General features: G+C 40.0%; 1 protein-coding gene across 1 annotated transcript; it reads right to left on the reverse strand.

The window, feature by feature from the left end:
- Positions 1-968: 968 nt before the first annotated feature.
- LOC118241310 (NACHT, LRR and PYD domains-containing protein 3-like) lies at positions 969-21566 on the reverse strand. Its single transcript, XM_035525963.1, has 10 exons — positions 21530-21566; positions 17318-17417; positions 17097-17204; positions 10510-12468; positions 8325-8498; positions 7618-7791; positions 5678-5851; positions 3085-3093; positions 1288-1423; positions 969-1013 (listed from the first exon to the last, which is right to left on the reverse strand). The coding sequence occupies exons 2-10, from the start codon at positions 17362-17364 to the stop codon at positions 969-971; spliced, it is 2826 nt and encodes a 941-aa protein (XP_035381856.1). The 5' UTR covers positions 17365-17417; positions 21530-21566.
- Between the last annotated feature and the right edge of the window lie 1856 nt (positions 21567-23422).

Genomic DNA, 23422 nt, shown 5'->3' on the forward strand with positions numbered 1-23422 from the left:
TTTTGGTAATGAGACACAAAGTTATTTATTCACTTTCTTAAAGTAGTTTAATTCGGTGCCCATTCACTTCGTGCAACAGAATGCACAATAAATCTGTGCTCATTGACTTTGTGAAGTATAAAGCACAAGAAATCAGTGCTCGTTCATTTTTTGAAGTACAAAGCAGAATAACTGAGACTTAAAATAGAGTACAAGTCAGCGCTGCTTCACTTTGTGAAGTATAACAGTATTAAACGGTGCCGCTTCACTTTGTGAAGTATAACAGTATTAAACGGTGCCGCTTCACTTTGTGAAGTATAACAGTATTAAACGGTGCCGCTTCACTTTGTGAAGTATAACAGTATTAAACGGTGCCGCTTCACTTTGTGAAGTATAACAGTATTAAACGGTGCCGCTTCACTTTGTGAAGTATAACAGTATTAAACGGTGCCGCTTCACTTTGTGAAGTATAACAGTATTAAACGGTGCCGCTTCACTTTGTGAAGTATAACAGTATTAAACGGTGCCGCTTCACTTTGTGAAGTATAACAGTATTAAACGGTGCCGCTTCACTTTGTGAAGTATAACAGTATTAAAGGGTGCCGCTTCACTTTGTGAAGTATAACAGTATTAAAGGGTGCCGCTTCACTTTGTGAAGTATAACAGTATTAAAGGGTGCCGCTTCACTTTGTGAAGTATAACAGTATTAAAGGGTGCCGCTTCACTTTGTGAAGTATAACAGTATTAAAGGGTGCCGCTTCACTTTGTGAAGTATAACAGTATTAAACGGTGCCGCTTCACTTTGTGAAGTATAACAGTATTAAACGGTGCCGCTTCACTTTGTGAAGTATAACAGTATTAAACGGTGCTGCTTCACTTTGTGAATTATAAGTCATTATGAACAACACACAGAATAAATAATTAAAGCAGGAATACATATAAAACTATGCACAAGTATGAACAATGGGGTGAGTGGGGTGGTCAGCAGATCACTGACCCTGTCCAGCATCTCCTCTCTTCATCTCTTCCATCCACTGCAGAATAAATGAGATGTAAAATACTGTATAAAAAAGAGCTCATTCACCTTGTGAAGTATAATACAGTATTAATCAGAGCTCATTCACAACACAGAACAAATACTTAAAGGAATAAATGCCATTGAAAGAGGGAGAGATTCGGGTGGAATCATTATCTGGTAGAAATCACAACTGTCGAAATTCATAATTCCTCTGAAATAGAAAAATCACACATTTGTCTTAAAATCAACAAAGAGATTATAAACACTCCAAAAGAAATATTCCTTCGTACAATCTCCAGTCCTCCCAGTGATGCGCTTATGATAATGAAGACATCTGTCCCAGTCTCCATGATCAGAGCAGTGGCTTCCAGGCCCAGGGAAGTGTGCTGATCTGTGGAGATCTGAATACACGTACTGGATCTCTGCCTGACTCCAACACACTCACATATTTGGACACCATTACCCAAGAAATATAACTAATCTCTCCTGATATAATTCTGACACACAGGTGAACAGGAATGGAAGAGACTTCCTGCAGATCTGTCATAGTCTGGGTCAGTACATTGTCAATGGTGGGCTACGAGGGGACTCTGGGGAGATGCACCTTTTGCTCACCTCTTGGTAATAGAACAGTGGATTGTATGATAACAGATTTAGACCCTTTCTCTCACAGTGTATTCACTATAAAGCACGGTGGCTTGGTGGTCAGCATGTCTGACTCTCTGCACTAGGGTCTTGGGTTTAAGTCCCTATATGGGTGGAGTTTCCATGTTCTGTCTGTGTGGGTTTCCTCCTGGGTCTCTGGTTTCCTCTCACAGTCCATAAACATGGAGGTTAGGTTGACTGGATATTCTAAATGGTCCTGTATGAATGTGACCTGTGTAAGTATATGTAGATATGTATTACTGGAAAGTGGTGTAGGGGGTAAAGCATATGACATTAAATCCATGCACACAAACAGGTGCGCTAGAAAGACTGACATCAAAAGGACCGTTATCTTTTCTCAGGAGCGTGGAGTGAGACAAGGCTGCTGCTTAAGCCCAACATTATTCAACATTTACATCAATGAATAAGCCATCATTTTAGAACGCTCTGCAGCACCTGGTCTCACTCTACATGACTCAGAAAGAACGTTTCTGCTCTACACAGATGACCTGGTTGTACTGTTACCCACAGAGCAGGAGATACAACAGAACCTGGACCTGTTGGAGCAGTGCTGACAGACCTGGAACCTGGACCTACTGGATCAGTACTGACAGACCTGGACCCTGGACCTGCTGGATACGCACACACACTAGAAACCTGTAGATATTATGATTGAAAATTAGGTCAACAATTAGATCATCCAGCAGTCAGTGAACTGAGAGTTAAAACACGCAGGGCATCTGTGCAATCAAACGTCAAATTCACATTCAAAAAGCAAATCAAATTTGGCTCAAAATATTCCAGTCTATCATAGAACCAATTCTCCTGTGTGGTTGTGAAGTGTGGGGGCCACTCACAATGGAGCAAACACCCAGCTGTAGATCTAAATTTGGCCAATTTCCACTATTACTCAAAATTCAGAAAAGGATGATTAAATACTGGCTACACTTAAAAACAGAGACCTCCACTCACACCACTACAAAGCCCTGCAGTGCCAAGAGCTGAGCAGAGAAAAGAGTCCCCTCACACAGTTGGTCCCCTCACACAGCCGCTCACCTCACACAGCAGAGAAAAGAGTGCCCTCACACAGCTGCTCCCGTCACACAGCTGGTTGTGACACTGAGTTCATTAACACACACTAACAGTGTAACACATCAGCACCAGTCTGAACCACAATAACACTAATGTTCCTGCTCCACTGTGTGTGAGAGCAGGTTGTATTTGAGAACACACAGTTGAGTATCAGATCAGATCAAGGACAGGGGATTTCTACATACCTGAGTGTCTCCAGTCTGCAGTGGGGATCCTCCAGTCTAGCAGAGAGCAGCTTCACTCCTGACTCTCCTGGGTGGTTGTAGGTCAGATCCAGTTCTTTCAGGTGGGAGGGGTTTGACCTCAGAGCTGAAGCCAGAGAAGAACAGCTTTCCTCTGTGACCAAACAACCAGACAGTCTGCAGGGAGGGAGAAAGAGGAAAATGTGTTTGCACGTAGCAGACTTTACTGTAAAGAAAAGTTTGGAATTACAAACAATGAAACTAATTTTTTTTATCTGGAAGTTAACATTTTTTTAATATTCTTAATTTCTTCATGATAAAATATGTCTATTATCTTCTTGATGTAAATATTCCCAATGTTGTTGAAATTTGTAATAATTGTTGGTAGTCTTTGTTTCCATAGCAACAGAAGTGTGCAGATCTGCCAAGAATGTTTTGAACTTTATGGTTCATTTTCAACATCACTATTTGTTATATTTATATTATTTTAATTTATAATTAGAAAGGAGAACTGCAGTCAACTCTACCCTTAAACAATTAAGAAAATATTTTTTGATGCAATAAAATTTTTTCCAGTTTGCTCTTTGGTCCTCACTGCCCTGATTCTCCAGTCTTGTTTCTTATGAGTTAGTCACTGTTTTTAAACTGAATTTTCAGTCACTGGCTAACGTGGAATAACCCAGCAGGTTTTTGTAAAATGGTGAACCTCCTAAGCTTGTCCCAGTCTGTTTTAGCTCTGTTCAGAGTTATTTACACATTGGTACTGGTACTGTAATCTTCAGTTTCATCATGTATCTCACATACCCATTTGTAAAATGACAACTCACTACACTTTCCCCAAACGCTTAAGATCCATTAGTCTTTGTACAGCTCACTACACTGTCCCCAACCCTTAAGATCCATTAGTCTTTATGCAGATTTCTTTAGATGTTTATAAACGCTGTGTTGATCTGGGAATATATTTGTTGTTAACAATATAGAGGCTCTTACAGCACAAACTTAAATTGTGGACTTCATCCCATTTGTATGGTGCAATGAAAGATTGGTCTACCTTCCTTCTCCAATGTAGAATGATGTAAACATTAATGACTTGTGGCAGTTAGATAAAATTTATCCTTCTGAGGTATTATCACAAACTCTACTCTAGTATATGTCAGAAGTGAATAAAATAAATAAATAATACCTCTACCCTAAATAATTTCTGTTTAACTAAACTAGATTTTCTTGAACTAAGCCCTTTTTCTGAAATCTTATATAAGACTGGTAAATCTATATTTGGACTTTTAAAAATATGCATCACAGAAGATCACTGCATAAACTTTGCATTTCAACAATGAATTCACAGAAAGTTTACCTGAGAATCTCCAGTTTACAATGTGAACTCTTCAGTCCAGCAGAGAGCCACTTCACACCTGAATCCTGCAGATCATTGTTACTCAGGTCGAGTTCTCTCAGGCGGTTATTTGTGAGTTGTAGAGCTGAGCCCAAAATTTTACATGTCTGTTCTCCAAGATTACACATTTCTAGTCTGCAATGGCAACAATTTTACATTCAGTGAGGTATCTTTTAATGCATTAAGACAAAAGTGCATTTAGATCATGAAGCCTGAAAAACTTGTTGTTAATGTGGCTTTTAAGAAGATGAAATGAGTGTAGTTTGCTGTGCTATTATTGGATTCCTGCTGTACATTGTGTTGATCTTAAAAACATTTTCATAATACTGGTTAGGGTTAGAGTCAATAATGTTTTTTACTAACATAATCAAAGGAGTAGGGGTTAGTGGTTAGTAACAATCAGAGAGGTAGGGGTTAGTGGTTAAGGGTTAGTAACAATCAGAGGGGTAGAGGTTAGGGGTTGTAACAATTCCCATAGGAACAGGTGAGAGGCAGAATACATGTGCAGGGGGTGGTTTATTAACACGGGAAATACAAACATGAAAGCAAAATAAGCCGAGGCACGGGGTTAACACTGAGGGTAAAATGACATACGAACGGACTAAATGGAAACACAATGGCAATGACAGTACCAGGAACATAATACAGATGTGACAGAAGGAATGTGACTTACCAAAATAACCAACCAACTAGAGGACAAAACACAGGGCTTAAATAACCAAGACAATCAGGCACAGAACAGACTCAGGTGAACATGGGAACAGGGAGAACCAAAACATGGACTGGAATTAAGGAACAGACGAGGGGCGGAGAAAACGAAACTAAGGAAAGGAACCAGGGAGTTCAGGAAAACAGGCGACAGGGAAACCATGACAACAGGGGCACCAGGAGGGTGGCCATTCCTGACAGGGGTTAGTAACAATCAGAGGGGTAGGGGTTAGGGGTTAGGGGTTAGTAACTTAATCAGAGGGCAGAAGAAAGGGGCTGCAGCATCGGCCCTGTTCTCGTGTCTCATTTCAATTCTAGTCTCTTTATTTATGGGAACTGCTATATCGCCTCCTTCCTGTAAAACCAGGTACAACTACTGAACCCTTTTCCTGATGGGTCTGTTTTTCCAGTATAATGTATAGTGTACAGTATAGTGTAATGTGAACTTATTTTACTATTTGATGTAAATTATCTCATTCACTATGGCATTTTGAGCCTCCTTTATTGAGATTGAGATAATACAGACATTCATCCAGGGCACAGCCAACTTCATTATCTCATCATGCTTCACTATCCCATCATACATCACTATCCCATCACACTTCACTATCCAATCTTTTCGTAATTTTCAATTCAGTAATGACTTAACAGAAAGTCCACCTGAGAATCTCCAGTTTACAGTGTGAACTCTTCAGTGCAGCAGAGAGCTGCTCCACTCCTGAATCCTGAAAGTCACATGTTGTGAGGTGCAGTTCTCTCAGGAAGGACTTGGCTGATGTCAGAACAGAGGAGAGACTTTTACTGCTGTCTGTTGTGAGATTACAGCCTGTAAGACTGCAAAGACACAGAAAATAAAGCCCAGTGTTAAAACAGCATGAAATCAAGGCACACAGAAATAGCAAACAACATTCTGTTAACAATAATTATTCACTTAATTGGTATTTTTACATGAATTAACATATCTGTAGACTAAACAATCAAGTGATAAAAATATTGAGTCAAAGAGGAAGATTTTTAGAAACAAATGATTATGAAGAAACTGTCAGAATCTGGTGAAAGTAAAATGTGTCAGAGCAGCTGTAGCACATTAATTCATGAAGGAAGGGAGGTGCTTCTCACTTGAACACAAGAAAATGATCCAAAAGCCCCGATCACCTAAATACATCACTTCATAAAGATATAACTGTTTTACTGTGAATACGTCACTTCATAAAGATATAACTGTTTTACTGTGAACACGTCACTTCATAAAGATATAACTGTTTTACTGTGAATACGTCACTTCACAAAGATATAACTGTTTTACTGTGAATACGTCACTTCACAAAGATATAACTGTTTTACTGTGTATACGTCACTTCATAAAGATATAACTGTTTTACTGTGAATACGTCACTTCATAAAGATATAACTGTTTTACTGTGAATACGTCACTTCATAAGGATATAACTGTTTTACTGTGAATACATCATTTCATATTCAGTTGTCAAATAAAAGTTGCTCCTTTTCAATATTCTTGTAAATTAACCTGATGCAGAGATATTTTGGACATATTTACTGACACAGAAGCATTTATTCTGGACAAGGGATCTTCTGCAGGAGACAGACACATATCAGACAGTATCAATGCATTAGACAATGTAATTGTATCGGAGCGTATCATTGTATCAGTGTAATTGTACAAGACTGTCATTGTATCAGTGTAATTGCATCAGACAGTGTCATTGTATCAGTGTAATTGCATCAGACAGTATCATTGTATTAGTGTAATTGCATCAGACAGTGTAATTGTATCAGACAGTATCATTGTATCAGTGTAATTGTATCAGACAGCACCATTCAAACACCTGCACTGCACTCAGTGTACAGTTTATTAATAACAGCCAGACTGTTTTACATTTGTATAACTGCACCTATAAAGATAACTGCCATGTAACTGATAATTGTAACTTTGTTACAACACTTTAATTTGTATTATTTAACATAATGAAGTATTTCTCTAGATCAGTGCCTTAGATATCTCAGTCTACTCATGAGAGAACAGTGTGTTGTGTTAATGTATTGTTAACTATAACAAACTACATGCGAATAATACCCATGTACAAGAAAACTAATATAAGCCTTTAGCCATACTGTATTTTTCTCCCAATGAGTCTCCTAAGCTTTACTAATGAATGTGGTTTTGTCTTCTCTGATGATTATTATTTGGCAAACTACACTCTGAACTGGGAGGTGTTGATAAAGTTCATGGAGTCCACACATTTGACTCTGAACTGGTAGGTGTTGATGAAGCTCATGGAGTCCACACATTTGACTCTGAACTGGTAGGTGTTGATGAAGCTCATGGAGTCCACACATTTGACTCTGAACTGGTAGGTGTTGATAGAACTCATGGAGTCCACACATTTGACTGTGAACTGGTAGGTGTTGATAGAACTCATGGAGTCCACACATTTGACTGTGAACTGGTAGGTGTTGACACATTATCATGCCCTTGTCACCTTGGGAAAATCTCCTTTACCATATTAAGATCCATTACGTTATGAGATCAAATGAAGTTAAACAAATGTCCTGAGTATCTCCAGTTTACAGTGTCTCACCTGAGCATCTCCAGTTTACAGTGTGAACTCTTCAGTGCAGCAGAGAGCTGCTCCACTCCTGAATCCTGAAAGTCACAATTTCTGAGGTGCAGTTCTCTCAGGAAGGACTTGGCTGATGTCAGAACAGAGGACAGACATTTACTGCTGTCTGTTGTGAGGTTACAGTCTGTAAGACTGCAAAGACACAGAAAATAAAGCCCAGTGTTAAAACAGCATGAAATCAAGGCACACAGAAATAACAAACAACATTCTGTTAACAATAATTATTCATTAATTGCTATTTTTAAACATGAATTTACATATCTGTAGACTAAACAATCAAGTCATAAAAATAGAGTCAAAGAGGAAGATTTTTAGAAAAAAATTATTTCCAGTGTGCTCACCTGAGCGTCTCCAGGCTACAGTGTCTCACCTGAGCGTCCCCAGGCTACAGTGTCTCACCTGAGCCTCCCCAGGCTACAGTGTGCTCACCTGAGCGTCTCCAGTTTACAGTGTGCTCACCTGAGCGTCTCCAGTTTACAGTGTGCTCACCTGAGCGTCTCCAGTTTACAGTGTGCTCACCTGAGCGTCTCCAGTTTACAGTGTGCTCACCTGAGCGTCTCCAGTTTACAGTGTGCTCACCTGAGCGTCTCCAGTTTACAGTGTGCTCACCTGAGTATCCCCAGTCTAGTGTCTCACCTGAGTATCCCCAGTCTACAGTGTCTCACCTGAGTATCTCCAGTTTACAATGTGAACTCTTCAGCCCATCAAAAAGCAGCTTCACTCCTTCATCTTCCAGGGTGCTGATACTGATACACAGTTCTCTCAGGGGGGAATTTGATGATGCCAAAGTGGAACATACAGTTTTACACGAATCTGTCTCCAGCCTACAGTTACCTAGTCTGCAAATACAGAGGAAACAAAGCACATTTAAAACAGAGTGAGACATCAAACTGCACAGAACTGGTTTGAACAGCTTGAGAAAGAAAACAAGAAAACAAGCAAGTCAGTCTAACCAAACTAGTGGCAGATACTGAATAAAAAGACTTGCAGTTAATGAACATTTTCAACATTAATATCTAATACCTGTTATTACCTGCTATTCACTTTATGGTATATAAATACAATCAGTATAAGACAGCTACATAGAACTAGAACTAGACAGAACTAATCAATGTCTGAAAGAGTCTGGAGCAGGTGTGTTAAAGAGACTCAGGATTTACATTAATTAGAGCTGTAATATTAATTAATGAATCAACAAACCTTGGATAAGTCATTAAATTATTACTACACAACACAAGATTAGAACAGTGATGTAACTGCTTACAAGGAATTAAAAATGAAGTAACAGCTAAAATTATGAGATAACCAAGATATAGGGACAGAATTTAGTGATCAGATAACATTCAGATTTCACTCTACCACATGAAATGCAAGTCATAAACAGCCAAGACACACTGATCACTGAAACCACAGTCAGAAGTAGTCAGAGACGGATGTTGATCGCATTTGATACAAGTGAAAATCTCTGTATCTGCGCACAACTACTCAAGTGGAAACCCATCTGCTGGCTGACTGCAGAAATTACATCTGCTGCCAGTCAAAGCTTCTCCTGCACTGAGGCAGACGGGACTGAATCACTTAACTGACAATTCACCAAGTTGTAAATTATCTAGCCTAGCTTATGGTGAACATTAATCACAACATCCTGTTTCAGTTAGTGGTAACATCAGCAGCTAGTTAGGTAATTCTCATAAGTCCATTTATGTGGTTTAGTAGTATTAACACAAAAGTCAGCTGCTTAATTGTTTTTTTAGATATACATGCTTTTTCATGAACTTTTCTTGCTTAGTAAACACTTCTGCCCATCACAGGGCTGATCCTCTCAGGGGTCTGATCTGTCTGTAGGGCTACAGCTGGACGCCTCGTTGCCAGTTGTAGACAGTTTCTGCCCATATCTGAGATTGTATAATACACTGGTAATAGTCTGCAAGGAATCTTGTTTACCATGTAGGTTTCAGGAAGCAAAACAGAAAGGATGTGTAGATTGGTGTGCTTTTAAAATATTAAAATAAGATCGAAGCACATCTGGTCACTCTGAGGACACATTTTAGTGAAAAGTGTAAACAGAATCCAGCCAAAGTGAATTCTGGTACAATCTGGAAATGAAACACCTTAATTTAAGGTGTAAACAGGCTATTTGCTTGCACAGCTGATGAAGGACCTCTGACCTAAATCTGGTTTCTCTGGAAACCTTGTGATCTCCCTTTCCATGTCTACGACTTCTATATCTTTAACTACAATACACTGTGTCATCCACATACGTACACAGGGTAAGGCAGGTATTGTAGAAAGAGCCGAGAGAGAACATCCTGTGTTTAACTTTTGTAGCTGTAGATTACAGTGGGTGTAATTAGCTTCATTAAAGACTCCACTTAATAGTATAGTAAAGTGCCTAAAGTTTGGTGTGATAAACTGAAGTCAGTAGCCGTCAGTAATCCTAGCAAAGTGAACCTAACTGAATCATAACCCTGACTGTACATTCATAATCACATACCTCCCACTAACACTCATTAAGCCTAGTTTTAATTCACAGTCACATACCCCCATTAACACTCATTAAGACTAGTTTTAATTCTGAGTCAGATACCCCCATTAACACTCATTAGGAACTGGTATTTTCATATTGAAATATATTAAATGTTTTTGCTGGTTGTACACCACCTAGTGGTGTGTTGTGGTGTGTGTGAGTTGAGGGAATACTGGATAATATGGAGGGACCCCAAATAAATGATCCAGTGTATCAACTCTAAAGCTGTGTGGCATCTTCCTTGTGAGGGTGAATGAAACATTTAGCCATCAGTACTCAATTTCTAATATACATTATTGAATAAATAATAGTTAAACACTCACAGAGCCTTCCTGCAGTTTGCAGCAGCTGGGATCAGCCTCCTGTAACCCTCCTGTGATGTGTTGTATTTCTCCAAGTCCAACTCCTCCAGCACCTCCTCTGCGGTCAGAAGCATGTAAGCCAGTATTGAACACTGTCCAGGAGAGAGCTTCTGTGCTGAGTGTTTCTCTGATTGTATATACTCCTGAATCTCTCTGAGGAGAGACTGGTCCTTCATTTCAGACAGACAGAGGAACAGGCTGATGGATCTCTCAGTGGGGAGGTCCTCTGTTTGTATTTTGCCTTTGATGTGCTGGACTGTGCCCAAGATGCTCTCTGGGCTGCTGTGTGTGTGTGTCAGTAGGCCTTGTAGGAGACTCTGATTGGACTCCAGCGAGATGCCCAGCAAGAAACGGAGGAAAAGGTCCAGGTGTCCATTCTGACTCTCTAAGGCTTTACACACTGCTGCCTTCAGCAGGTCACTGAGAGGAACATTCTTAGACCAAAACCAGGGCTGTAAATTAAAAGCCTGCAGCGCCCTCCTTTTATTGTTGATAAAACAGTGAAACACATAGAGAGCAGCCAGGAACTCCTGAAAGCTCAGATGTACCAAGCAGTAGATCTTCCTCTGGTACAGCACAGATTCCTCCCTAAAGATCTCAGTGCAGATCCCAGAGTACACGGAGGCCTCAGTGACACTAATGCCACACTCTCTCAGGTCTTCTTCATAGAACATCACGTTTCCCTTCATCAGCTGTTTGAAAGCCAGTTCAGCCAGTTTCAGAATCATGGACATGTTGGATTCCAGATGTTTCTTTTGATCTCTTTCCTTTTCCCCCTCATACTTCTCATTCTTCCTGTTGATCTGAGTGTGCAGGAACTGTATGTACATCTCAGTCAGAGTTTTAGGGATTTCTGTATTAGTTTGTTTTAGTATTTCCTGAAGCACAGTGGCTGAGATCCAACAGAAGACTGGTATGTGACACATGATGTGGAGGCTCTTTGCTGTCTTTATGTGTGAGATGATTTTCTCAGCTTGGTCTTGGTCACTGATTCTCTTCCTGAAGTACTCCTCCTTCTGTAGGTCCGTGAATCCCTGAATTTCTGTCACACGGTTGATGTACTGAGAAGGGAGTTGATTGGCTGCTGCTGGTCGGGAGGTTATCCAGATGAGAACAGAGGGAAGCAGCTCTCCTTTGATGAGGTTTGACATCAGCGCACCTACTGATGATGTCATGCTTATGTCAGAGACTTTATTACACTGGGAAACATTCAGTTCAAATCTGCTTTCATCCAGGCCATCAAAGATGAACACAACTTTGTACATATCATATATCTTTGGGTCCAGGTCTTTGATCTCAGGGTGGAAGTCACACAGGAGTCTATGCAGACTGTACTGATTATCTTTAACCAGGTTCAACTCCCGGAATGGAAGCACAAACATGAAATCTACATCCTGATTGGCTTTTCCCTCTGCCCAGTCCACAACGAACTTCTGCACTGAGACAGTTTTCCCAATGCCTGCAATGCCTTTAGTCAGAACAGTTCTGAGCTTTGGCACTTCCGGGTCTTTATCTTCTTTTGGTTCTGTGTGTCTGACACCTTCAGCCATCACAGCTCTGATCTTCTCTTCCTTCATGTCTCCTTCAGGACCTTGTACAGGTTTAAAGATGTCTGAGCAGTAGATTGGTGTGTCTTGTACCAGCTGTTTCCTGGGTGTTTTCTCCATCTGTAAAACCTCATGTTCTTCATTTACTCCTTCACTCTCTCCCTCTAAGATGTAGAGTTGTGTGTAAACCCTGTTCAGGAGGGTTTTATTCTCTTGTGATTTGGTTCCCTCAAATAAACTCTCATACTTGTTCTTCATGCTGGTTTTGTGTGTGTGTAAGACTCTGTGTAGGACATTATCCACTGGTGTGCGAGAGTCCTGCTGTATGGACTCTTCCTTGTCTTTGTGTGGATGTAGAACAGGATGAGTTCTTCTGTAGACACATACAGTCATAATGGCAGTAATGAAACTACTGTATAATAAAGTACTAATGAAAACATTAACAGACTTGTGTGCTGAAATAAATGAACTTGGATAGTGATGGAGAACTGGGCATTAGTGAGGAACAGACTGATACACAGTAGAGTGGGAGATACACCGTGAGATTTACACTGTACAGTAACACTCAGGAGTCAGAGGTGGGCGGGGCTAGAGGTTAGTAGGATGTAACTGACATTATAAGGACATTCCTAATGACAGGAAAAATGGGTCATAATACACACGGGGTCATATGACAAAAACAAACACTGTTAGAACAAGCAAAACAAGAAGAAAGTCAGAAATGATGGAACAATGTTAAAGACTATAGAAAACATTAGCAAGAGTCTGAAATGTAGCTAGCTAGCTAGATAGATGGATAGATAGGAGAGTAACAATACTATACATATGCAAACATGCAAATTAATGATACTATACACACAATCAGTAATGAAACTCTATATATACAGACATGTAATGAGACCACACACACACACACACACACATCAGAGATGAGTCACTATACACATACATACATGACGTCAATGAGGAGACTATATATACACACACATACAGATAAGAGTACAGTTTACTAATTACCTCAAAAACTCTTTAGAGGGACATATTTAAGGGCAAAAGTGAGCATGTCACTAGAAACCCCAAAACTGCTGCTTAACAGCATTCACTAAAAATCAAAAATGATTATAGACAGAACCTAGTAGCACTACATCTACAGCACTGCCCCACCTGGGGATAGTCAGACTCTAGTAGCACTACATCTACAGCACTGTCTCACCTGGGGTCAGTCAGAGTCTAGTAGCACTACATCTACTGCACTGTCTCACCTGGAGTAATAAGTAATAAGTAACTGGATCTTTACTGTTATTAAATGTCAACAGCTAATGCTGATGATTAAATTTAATGTTACATAAAAATTTCAACCATTTTATGAGACTGGTTAAATAATTTAACTAGAACTTACACTGTCGTATGAGATTAATGCTATTTGGCAGGTTTGCAGGAACAATCAAACTGGTGAAATACCAAACCTCTTGATATCTTAACAGATGCACTGCTGGTTTCTGAGGGTAGTTCAGGATAACAGTGCATGTTATCTTCCCTGCATGCGATTTTAACTCATTTTACACACATACAAGGAACATTAAAACACATCCAGGCACCCTGGTTGGTTGTATACAGTGTTAGACTTTTCACACTGCTTCAAGCTCTTCCAGGAAAAATTAGAATATATAATTTTATATTTATGGACTGATCAAGTAATGTGTACGTCACGGGACGTTCCCCCCCACGAGTCACGTGGTACGGCCTGCTCCGTGCAGGGGTGTTCACCGTCAATGGTAACCAAGCAATTTTTGATTGCACGCACCTACACGGGTTACCGTCATGTGTCTATTTAAACCTCTGCTAGTGTTTGCATTGTGTTGGTCATTATTTGCTGAAGTCTGTTTAAACGTGTGTATGTCCATTGTTCAATGTTGTGTAACCCGTGTCTAATTAAATGTACTGTTATGTCTGTCCCTAATGTTGTGTGAGTGCCACCATTGTTGTTCGTGTTTTATGTTAATAAATGTTTCACTCTGTCGAGGGAGTCTGTGCGTCCTGCTCCACGCCCATCAGCATTCGGGCCAGCAGCAACGTTACAGTATGATTTAGTATTAGAATTTGATCAGAAAATACATCCATTTTTATCCTCTCTTAGGAAAGTAGTCCAGGGACAGACAGCCTAGAGAAGCCAGTCTGCGTTATGTTATTGTAACGATCTGAATGTCGCAGGACACACAGACTCCGTCGACGTAGACAGACATTTATTGATAAAGACGGAAGACTACGGCACTCACATTTAACGTCATCGAACACGAACATAGTGAAAACAGACATGAACACGTTTAACATTAACGCGGTGAACAAGTACTTCAACAACATGACCATAAACAAAGACAAACCATGAACAATGACTGATAATCCTGCACACACCAGTCTGGGTTTAAATACACAGACATAACGAGACTAAACCAGGTGCAGGTGTTTGCAGGCGTGGTTACAAACACGATAAACAAACAAGACCCTCCCACTGCACACGGCGGGCCAAACCACGTGACCTGTGGGAGGAGCGCATTCCCTGATAGCTATCCATTCACAAGCACATTTCCAAAGAAACACGTTCTGTTCTCAGCCAGACAAAATAGAGACACATGAATCTGCAGAAACCTCTCCACTGGCACCCACTGAGATAGATGAAGATTCCTCAAGGTGAGGAGACATGTAACTCTGGGTGGTATAAGATGACATTTAGTGGTGATATAGAGGTATTAACAGTATTAGACATGTAACTCTGAGTGGTATAAGATGACATTTAGTGGTGATATAGAGGTATTAACAGTATTAGACATGTAACTCTGGGTGGGTATAAGATGACATTTAGTGGTGATATAGAGGTATTAACAGTATTAGACATGTAACTCTGGGTAGGTATAAGATGACATTTAGTGGTGATATAGAGGTATTAACAGTATTAGACATGTAACTCTGGGTAGGTATAAGATGACATTTAGTGGTGATATAGAGGTATTAACAGAATTAGACATGTAACTCTGGGTAGGTATAAGATGACATTTAGTGGTGATATAGAGGTATTAACAGTAGGTGTTTACAAGACTAAAGCAATGCTATTCCTTCAGTTGCCTTACAGTCAGTGTCTCTCTTATTGAGATGATGTTTATTGTCTTATAGTCAGTGAGCAGACAGAGAGAGACTACCTGTACTACACACCAGACACTAAAAGATCAGACAGAGAGAGACTACCTGTACTACACACCACACACACACCAGACACTAAGAGATCAGACAGAGAGAGACTACCTGTACTACACACCACACACACACCAGACACTAAGAGATCAGACAGAGAGAGACTACCTGTACGACTCACTTCACTCATCACTCTCATCTCTAGATGATGTATCTTTGTAAACCAGTTTTCCATCTGTACATTTATAGGTACTTTACTAACAGAACTGTTGTAAAGTTTATGCAGGTCTCCATGCCAATAAAATCTCATGAGGCTCCTCTGGTGTGTACAGTAGAGTGCAGGTTACACAACCCCAGCTGAGTGTTTAGTAACACCTCACCCTCCTCTGCTGTTATGAACCCCAGTAACCACACTTAGCCCTGCACTGCCATGCGTACTTGCACACACCCCTGATCTGATTCACCAGAGTTCTAGCACACACCTGATCCCCATTCTCCTCATTACTGCCCCTTTATCAGCATCCCTCCCCTGTGTTCACGTCATGAACAATTCCTACTCGGTGCGTGCCGAGTGTTCTAGAATCTTGTTTGTCTTCCTGGTTTCCCGACTTCTGCCCGTTTTTCACACCTCGGTCTCCCTCCTGGCACCTGGACACCCCCCAGACTCTGCCCCGTGTTATTGACCTCGGAACAACCTGACCGCGAACACCTGTCTGACCCCCACGGATCGGTTTGATTTCACTATTAAAACCACTTGCAATTGGATCCTCTTCCTTGTGTGTGTGTTCAAAAGTTACAGGTGTGTACTGTAGAGTACAGATTATACAACCCCAGCTGAGTGTTTAATAACACCTCACCCTCCTCTGGTGAGTACTGTAGAGTGCAGATTATACAACCCCAGCTGAGTGTTTAATAACACCTCACCCTCCTCTGGTGAGTACTGTAGAGTACAAATTATACAACCCCAGCTGAGTGTTTAATAACTCTTAGGAATGTTAGACACTGGAGCCTTTCTGTCTTCAGGCACCTAATGCAAGGTCTCTGCCCATCAGCCATGACATGGCAGCTTGACCGTGAGCTGGTCACCCGAGGTCATCCGCTCCCTCTTCTTGTCTCCTTTACCGCTCCCTTTCTCTCTCTCTCTCTCTCTCTCTCTCTCTAAGCACAGGAGTAGCTCATGGCTAGCACGGGAACAGCTCGTGGCTCGTTCATGCATAGAACATCTTTACTAACCTTGTCTCTTTCCTTTCTACATAGGCCCTTAGATCATGCCTCGCTTTTCCCCCCCCCCGTCATCCTGCAGATTTAGATAGTAGATACAGGACACATATATACTCTGTGCTTTCCTCAATAAAGTGGAACTCTCTTGATTCACTACCTTGGTGTCAGTGTCTCGACTTCCCCGGATTGATCCGGCTACAGAGGACAGAGGGCTGGGGGGAACTTGGAGGAGATCGAACCTGAAGGACTGGTCACTTTGAACCAGGTTCTAAAAATAAAACCTCACTGTGATCTGTTTCCCTATTAGTTATTAAGGTATTTAAAAAGTACACATATCACTTAATGAGAACTCATTCTCAGAGAGCTTAACTCTTATTTCCCCCACTATGTCATACATGTTGTCATTAAAAGGAGGAGCTGTATAACTGGAATTGTTGACTGTCATCATCACTCAGTGATCATCAGTAACACACCTTACAAATGAGCTTAGAATTGTAAACATGGAGTGGACCTTACATTACTGACAGAACAGCACCCTCCACCCTTCCACACCTACAATAATGAAAGAATCTGAGTGTGTGATGTGTCACTCACTTTGGGTCAGACGGCACAGGTCCACTGTTGAAGCTAGGAAGACGACCCATGGACACATCACTCTTCAGAGACACACAGCTGGGTGCTGGAGACTCTGCTCTCTTTACCCTGATGAAGATGAGGAAACTTTTGAGTAATTACATCCTTCACTACATCCCATTTATCCTGAATATTCCCTCTTCCTGTTTTCTCAGATTAAGTGCTGATGGAAAGCTCCTCACTTTGGATCAGAGGTTCCTCCTCTACTGCTGGAGTTATAATTCCCCATTATGGAGAATCACACATACACCACTGGACACTGGAGATGCTGCTCTCTGCTTCCTGTTCATACACACAGAGTGAATCACACTGAATAAATTCCTGACAAAATTGACAACATATTAAAAATGAAGTACACACTAATATTAACAAGGTAGGTGGACAACTGAAATAGTGATGACAGCAGAACACTGAACACACTACTGGATTCAGTTACATATTCCACTAAATACCTAAATAATGTTATACTGAATATATTTAAAATTCCCTTTAAACACACAAAAAGCTGTGCACCATCACTTGTATGTTTTTCTATTTTAAAGAAATTAAATAGCAAATCCCCATAATAAGTAATCAACTTTCCCAAGAATGCTTCCCACAGGAGATGTAATGTTTCCACACAGTGGGAACTGAAGTCTGGATGCTTTCAAATGTATTAATGCATTAATATTATACAGTTCCCATTTGGTGAGCGATTTTGTAAAGGTTTTCAGTGCTGGTTCTTAATTCCCAAAGCCCTGTGGAGACCTTCACTGTGTCTATGATATTTGTTCTCACGGACTGCTCCGCCCCCGTAAGTCACGTGGTGCAGGGGGCCACGCCCCCGTGATGACGCGCACCTCCCCGGGTTCAGCGTTGAATTTGTCCGTCTCTTTAACCCGCCAGTGCGCATCTCAGTGTTGGTCATTGTTAGCGGCATGTTCGTATCCATGTTTGTGCAGCCAGTGTTGTGGTTAAGAGTGTTTTTGTTCCCTGTTAATGTAACGTGTGAGTGCCGCCCTTGTCTTAAATGTTTAATGTCAGTAAATGTTTCACAAAGTGGAGGGAGTCTGTGCGTCTCACTCGTCACAAAAGTTACACACAGTACTACATGTAGTGAAATATTGTAGGACTGTCTGTTGCCATGTGAAACAGACTACATAAAATAGATAAAAAGTGGAAGAATAAGAACATATAAAAATATAGACACATAAAAAAGTTGTATGAAACATACATGTGGATGAGAACATAAAGCTCTCATATATGCGTCAAAGTTCCCTCAGGCCCTGGAGTGATACTCTGAGCACTCAGATACCGTAACAGACCGTATATATGTGCACATTATGTTGGAGTGTTATTCTGACGCGTAATGGCCCCAAATATGTGCACACTGGCCGTCAACTGCCAAAGCACCAAATAACACCAATTAGCAACCAGCACAACCAGTATGTAACACACCCAATGACAAAGAAATTCAAGTGTAATTTCATCATATTTACACTGAGTTCTCAACTTAAATTTACTTGATTCAAAGCTTTTCACTGCATACGGCACATTAATCTATAGAGAAGACATGTATTTATACTAGTGATACATATGGTGTGTTAATCTGTGCATGACGGGAAGAGGACCAACTGCATAATTTCTGACACACACACTCTCACACCAGAGACAACGAGTCAAATATAAAACCAGGCTCAGTGGTTAAGGAACTTGACTTATATTTGGAAAGTTGCTGGTTCAAGCCCCACCGTTGCCACTGTTGGGTCCTGAGCAAGACAGAACACTACACAGGGTACACGTTAGCGAGATGACGGACAGAATCCATCAACGCTAGTCTGTGAAATATATCACTATGACATTTCATCATGCAAATTATCTGGAACATAAAGTGGTGCAGTTGCATTGAAGTAAGACACTATAGTGATGATTGATAGTTTCAGTTGTGTTATGCTGTGACTTTATTAATACACAGCTCTATAGCTATGTCCATGTTACCATTTTGTCAATCAAAAACTACAGAGTAATGCTTATTTCTTCAGCACAAGATTTGTTTATTCTGTTACTTGTTGCATTAACATTCTGTCACTGTTACATTTGGGTACAGCTGAAATAGTGATACTGAACCTGACAACATGTACATTGATTAAGGGCATATAACAGACATCAGTTGTTCACTACATTTACAGTACTCTATAAGTGGCGGTATCCTTGTCCTTAATCAGTGTACATCAGTAGTTCACTACATTTACAGTACACTATAGATGGTGGTATCTTTGTCCTTAATCAGTGTACATCAGTAGTTCTCTACATTTACAGTACACTATAGGTGGTGGTGGTATCTTTGTCCTTAATCAGTGTACATCAGTAGTTCACTACATTTACAGTACACTATAGGTGGTGGTGGGAAAAGTGAGGCTTTGCGAAACACTGAGATGTTTGAAGCAGTTGTGTTGAAAATAGTTTCAACGTCTCAAAAGTGTAGTAAAGACTACTGTAGGGGACTGGGATGACTGGCACTAGTTGGCTTTATAACTGTGTTCAACCTGGTGTGTTGGCCAGAACACTTAAAGCCATACTGAGTTCAAAGGTGTAATAACAGGTATGGGTTTTGATGTTACAGAACTGAAGTAGGGAATAGGGTAATAATGCTAAGAGATCAAGCACAAATACAGATATTACTTTAAATGTCAATGCTGCTTGTAAATGACAACCTGCACAATACACAGAAAAGCCTTTTACAGTCGACCGTAATGTCTATAGTGAGATCAATATACAGTAACTGGTGCTTGGGTCCCATCTAGCGGCAAATCTCTAGAACTGACTCAGTGACTTGATAAACCAAGAAATGCACTGACACAACTAACATTTAAACTACTGATTAAACCTCCCAAACTCAAGGACTGATACACAAAGGAAGTACATCTCCCAGCTGATATGAAACAAAGTATTACCAGAGGAGAAATGTGGTAAATGCTAAAACATGAAACTAAACCTATACAGAGAGCTCATGGAGTAGTTTGTCTACTCGTTAGTAACTGTAAACATCAACTAAAATTGTTTTTTCATCACAAAAAAACCCAATATGAACTCACAGTAACACAAGCAGAGTTTTGCTGTGTGGGTAATACTAAACACCATCTGCTTCCTGCAAGAAATGATGCCTGAATGCATGCAACAATATAACTGATATCTTTAGCCAATAACACAGAGTTTGACTAGATAATTGAATTATAAAGGAAAAACATTTAATATTCATTTAATATGAATTCACATTATAAATCTTCCATCATTTCTGGGCCTTTTCAACAGAAACAATCTGACACTCATCTCCATGGTGACAGCTACTGGCCACTTTAATCAAATCTTGATAGTGCTATTCTGTGAAACAACAGTCCCAACTAATTAGCCTAGATATTATTCTGGTGGGATATGCCAGGTTACCAATACATATGATCAATTAATATTTCAGAGAAATCACCAAACAACAGTTTTCAAATAGTTTTTCAGTAAATGTTTGTTTTCTGTTATGTTCTGTAAGGCATTTCAAATTATTGGTATTTCAGTTTCATGTTTAATATGTGAAAGATAATCTATTAACAAAAGGCCAGTATGTTTACTGGGATAAATAACCTCATGGGCTTTGTGGGTTTACATGTGCTCTGTAGGGTTGTGTGTGGGTTCACATGTACTCTGTAGGGTTGTGTGTGGGTTCACATGTACTCTGTAGGGTTGTGTGTGGGTTCACATGTACTCTGTAGGGTTGTGTGTTTGTTTGTTTCAGACACTGTCAGTCAAAGCCAGGAGCAGCAGGTACTGTATAACACCTGTAGAAACACAAGCTTAGGTCACCTGTGGTCACGTGACATGGCCGTTTTGAGCCACACTTCGGATCAGCGTTTCAAAAACGCTGCGCTTCAGAAACTCGAAACAAGCGTAGAAACGTTAGTGTCGACCGTCCCATCCTAACTACAGGTAACACTACAGCTAATGAACTATACAGGGAATCTGAACTGTTCACTGAGAATGTGGACAACACTACAAAATGACTGAAACTGAACAGAAACTAACTGTAAAAAACACACATCACAACAGCAACGTTACGGCTTTACTTTAGTCCAGAGGAGTTTTAACTGGGACCATTTGGAAAGATCAATGACTAACTACGACTTAAAATCCTGATTTACAATAACTGAGCACGTATATCTGACCCCGTTAAGTTATTATTTTAAATATAACTGTGTGATCATGCTGGGTGTCCGCCATTTTAGTTGCGTAAGTTCACCAGGACTTTAATCTTTACATTTCATTCGACTATTGGGTGAACCTACGATTTAAACACACAACGATGTACTTACAAAACACGTTGCTTAAACTGCACCGACATCGCATTTTAACAAACAGAATGAACTTACCGTGAAATATTTTAAACGCGCGTATCTCCAATCCGCCAAACTTTCAATAATGACAACAGGTGAGACTACAGGAACACCAGCGGGTAAGTAGAGGGTGGAGCACTTGTCAATCATTTTTAACTAAAACCAATTACACAACCGATTTCTGATCAGTCATGTTATTTAGCAGCCAACATTTTGCTTTCCATCAATTTTAGTACAGCCACGTAAGAGAGTAAATCTCCACTATGTCGGTACGTTGAAACACTTCGGAACTTCACATACCGCTTTGTTTGTAGATCTAACTTAAAGATGATTGTAATTTAGACAGATAATCAGCCTCACAATAAGCATGTAAGTGTGTGGACGTCCATGGCATGTTGTGCATATGACAAATATTAAATCTTCTTAATGGCTGAATGTTGGGAGTGTGTGTGTGTGTGTGTGTGTGTGTGTGTGTGTGTGTGTGTGTGTGTGTGTGTGTGTGTGTGTGTGTGAGTATTTATTTAAGTATTGTGAAAAAGAATTTATTTGGTTACATGTATTTTATTTTGTACATCAGAAAACTACAAGATGTACTTTAATAATAATAATAACAACAACACTGCATTATTAACAAAAATATACTATGAATATACTTTAAATTCATGAAACATCACAACTAATAATTTGTTTTTTTTTACTGTTGGTGTGTAATTTTTCAGAGAAGCAAACTGCTTATTTAAATTACTTTACACACAATCACATTAGATATAATCACATTAGATAACTCCATATAACATTAATACATAATACTCTACATTAAGACAAATATATGAGTTCTAAATAAGCAGATTATTTGTATATTAAACACAGAACACAGAATTCATAGAACAGAACACACAGAACACACAGAACACACAGAACACATAGAACACAGAACACATAGAACACAGTCTAGTAGTAGAATAGCAGTAAATGTGTATTAGCATTGATTTAAATGCCCTGCAGAGGAGATAAAGATACAAGACAACAGTAAGAATAAATAACAGCTGGATCACTGCAGAGCTCTTCCATTAGAAGAAGGAACCAAACAAGTTCCTCATTATATGAAAACTGTATTAAAATATTAAGTGAGCAATCTCCTAGTGAGCTATCTAGGGGTCCTTTATAGCAGACCACAACCAGATTCCATTGAGATGACTCCCAGCCTCACTAAAGGCTGTAATTAATGACTACTTGGATGTCATAAATCTGCATATGACATAATTATTAATTATTCAAGATGACATACCAATAGAATAGAGAAGAGGAAAAAAACTTGTATAACAAACCAACTCTTATCTTATTTCTTTCTTAAAGCTAAAATTTCCCACACAAAAAAAATCCCACATAATCATACTGTCACGGCTGGTTGGCCAGCAAGCAGGAGCGACATGCCCACTCCTGCTAGGGATCAAGCCTCTTACCTGCCTCGCTGACAGTCTCTGGAAAACTGATTAAGTTCACCTCATTGTGCTGTTGAATTTGTGCTGTTGAATGTGTTGAGTGTGTGCTGTGTAACAGAGAGTTCTTCATCCGTCTTCTCCTCTTCTCCAGTTCTTCATTCTGCATCATCTCTCAGCTCACTAAAGGTGAATGGTCATGATGATCTACTCTCCCCTGTGCTGATGAATGTGTTGAGTGTGTACTGTTGAATGTGTTGAGTGTGTTGAATGTGTACTGTTGAATGTGCTGAGTGTGTGCTGTTGTGTTGAGTGTGTTGAATGTGTGCTGTTGAGTGTGTTGAGTGTATGCTGTTGAATGTGTTGAGTGGGTTGAGTGTGTGCTGTGTAACACAGAATTCTGCATCCTCCGTCTTCTCCTCTTCTCCAGTTCTTCATTCTGCATCATCTCTCAGCTCACTAAAGGTGAATCGTCATGATGATCTACTCT

The sequence above is a fragment of the Electrophorus electricus genome, chromosome 5 (assembly GCF_013358815.1).
Source record: "Electrophorus electricus isolate fEleEle1 chromosome 5, fEleEle1.pri, whole genome shotgun sequence".
Taxonomy (NCBI): Eukaryota; Metazoa; Chordata; class Actinopteri; order Gymnotiformes; family Gymnotidae; genus Electrophorus; species Electrophorus electricus.

Excerpts from the sequence above, each read along its gene's own strand:
- LOC118241310 (XM_035525963.1), bottom strand. The coding sequence starts at position 17,364 with ATGGGGAATTATAACTCCAGCAGTAGAGGAGGAACCTCTGATCCAAA. Across the intron at positions 12,469-17,096 it reads CCTGTGCCGTCTGACCCAAA|AAGAACTCATCCTGTTCTAC; the intron begins GTGAGTGACACA and ends ATGTGTCTACAG. Across the intron at positions 5,852-7,617 it reads TGTAAACTGGAGATGCTCAG|TCTTACAGGCTGTAATCTCA; the intron begins GTGAGACACTGT and ends GTGTCTTTGCAG.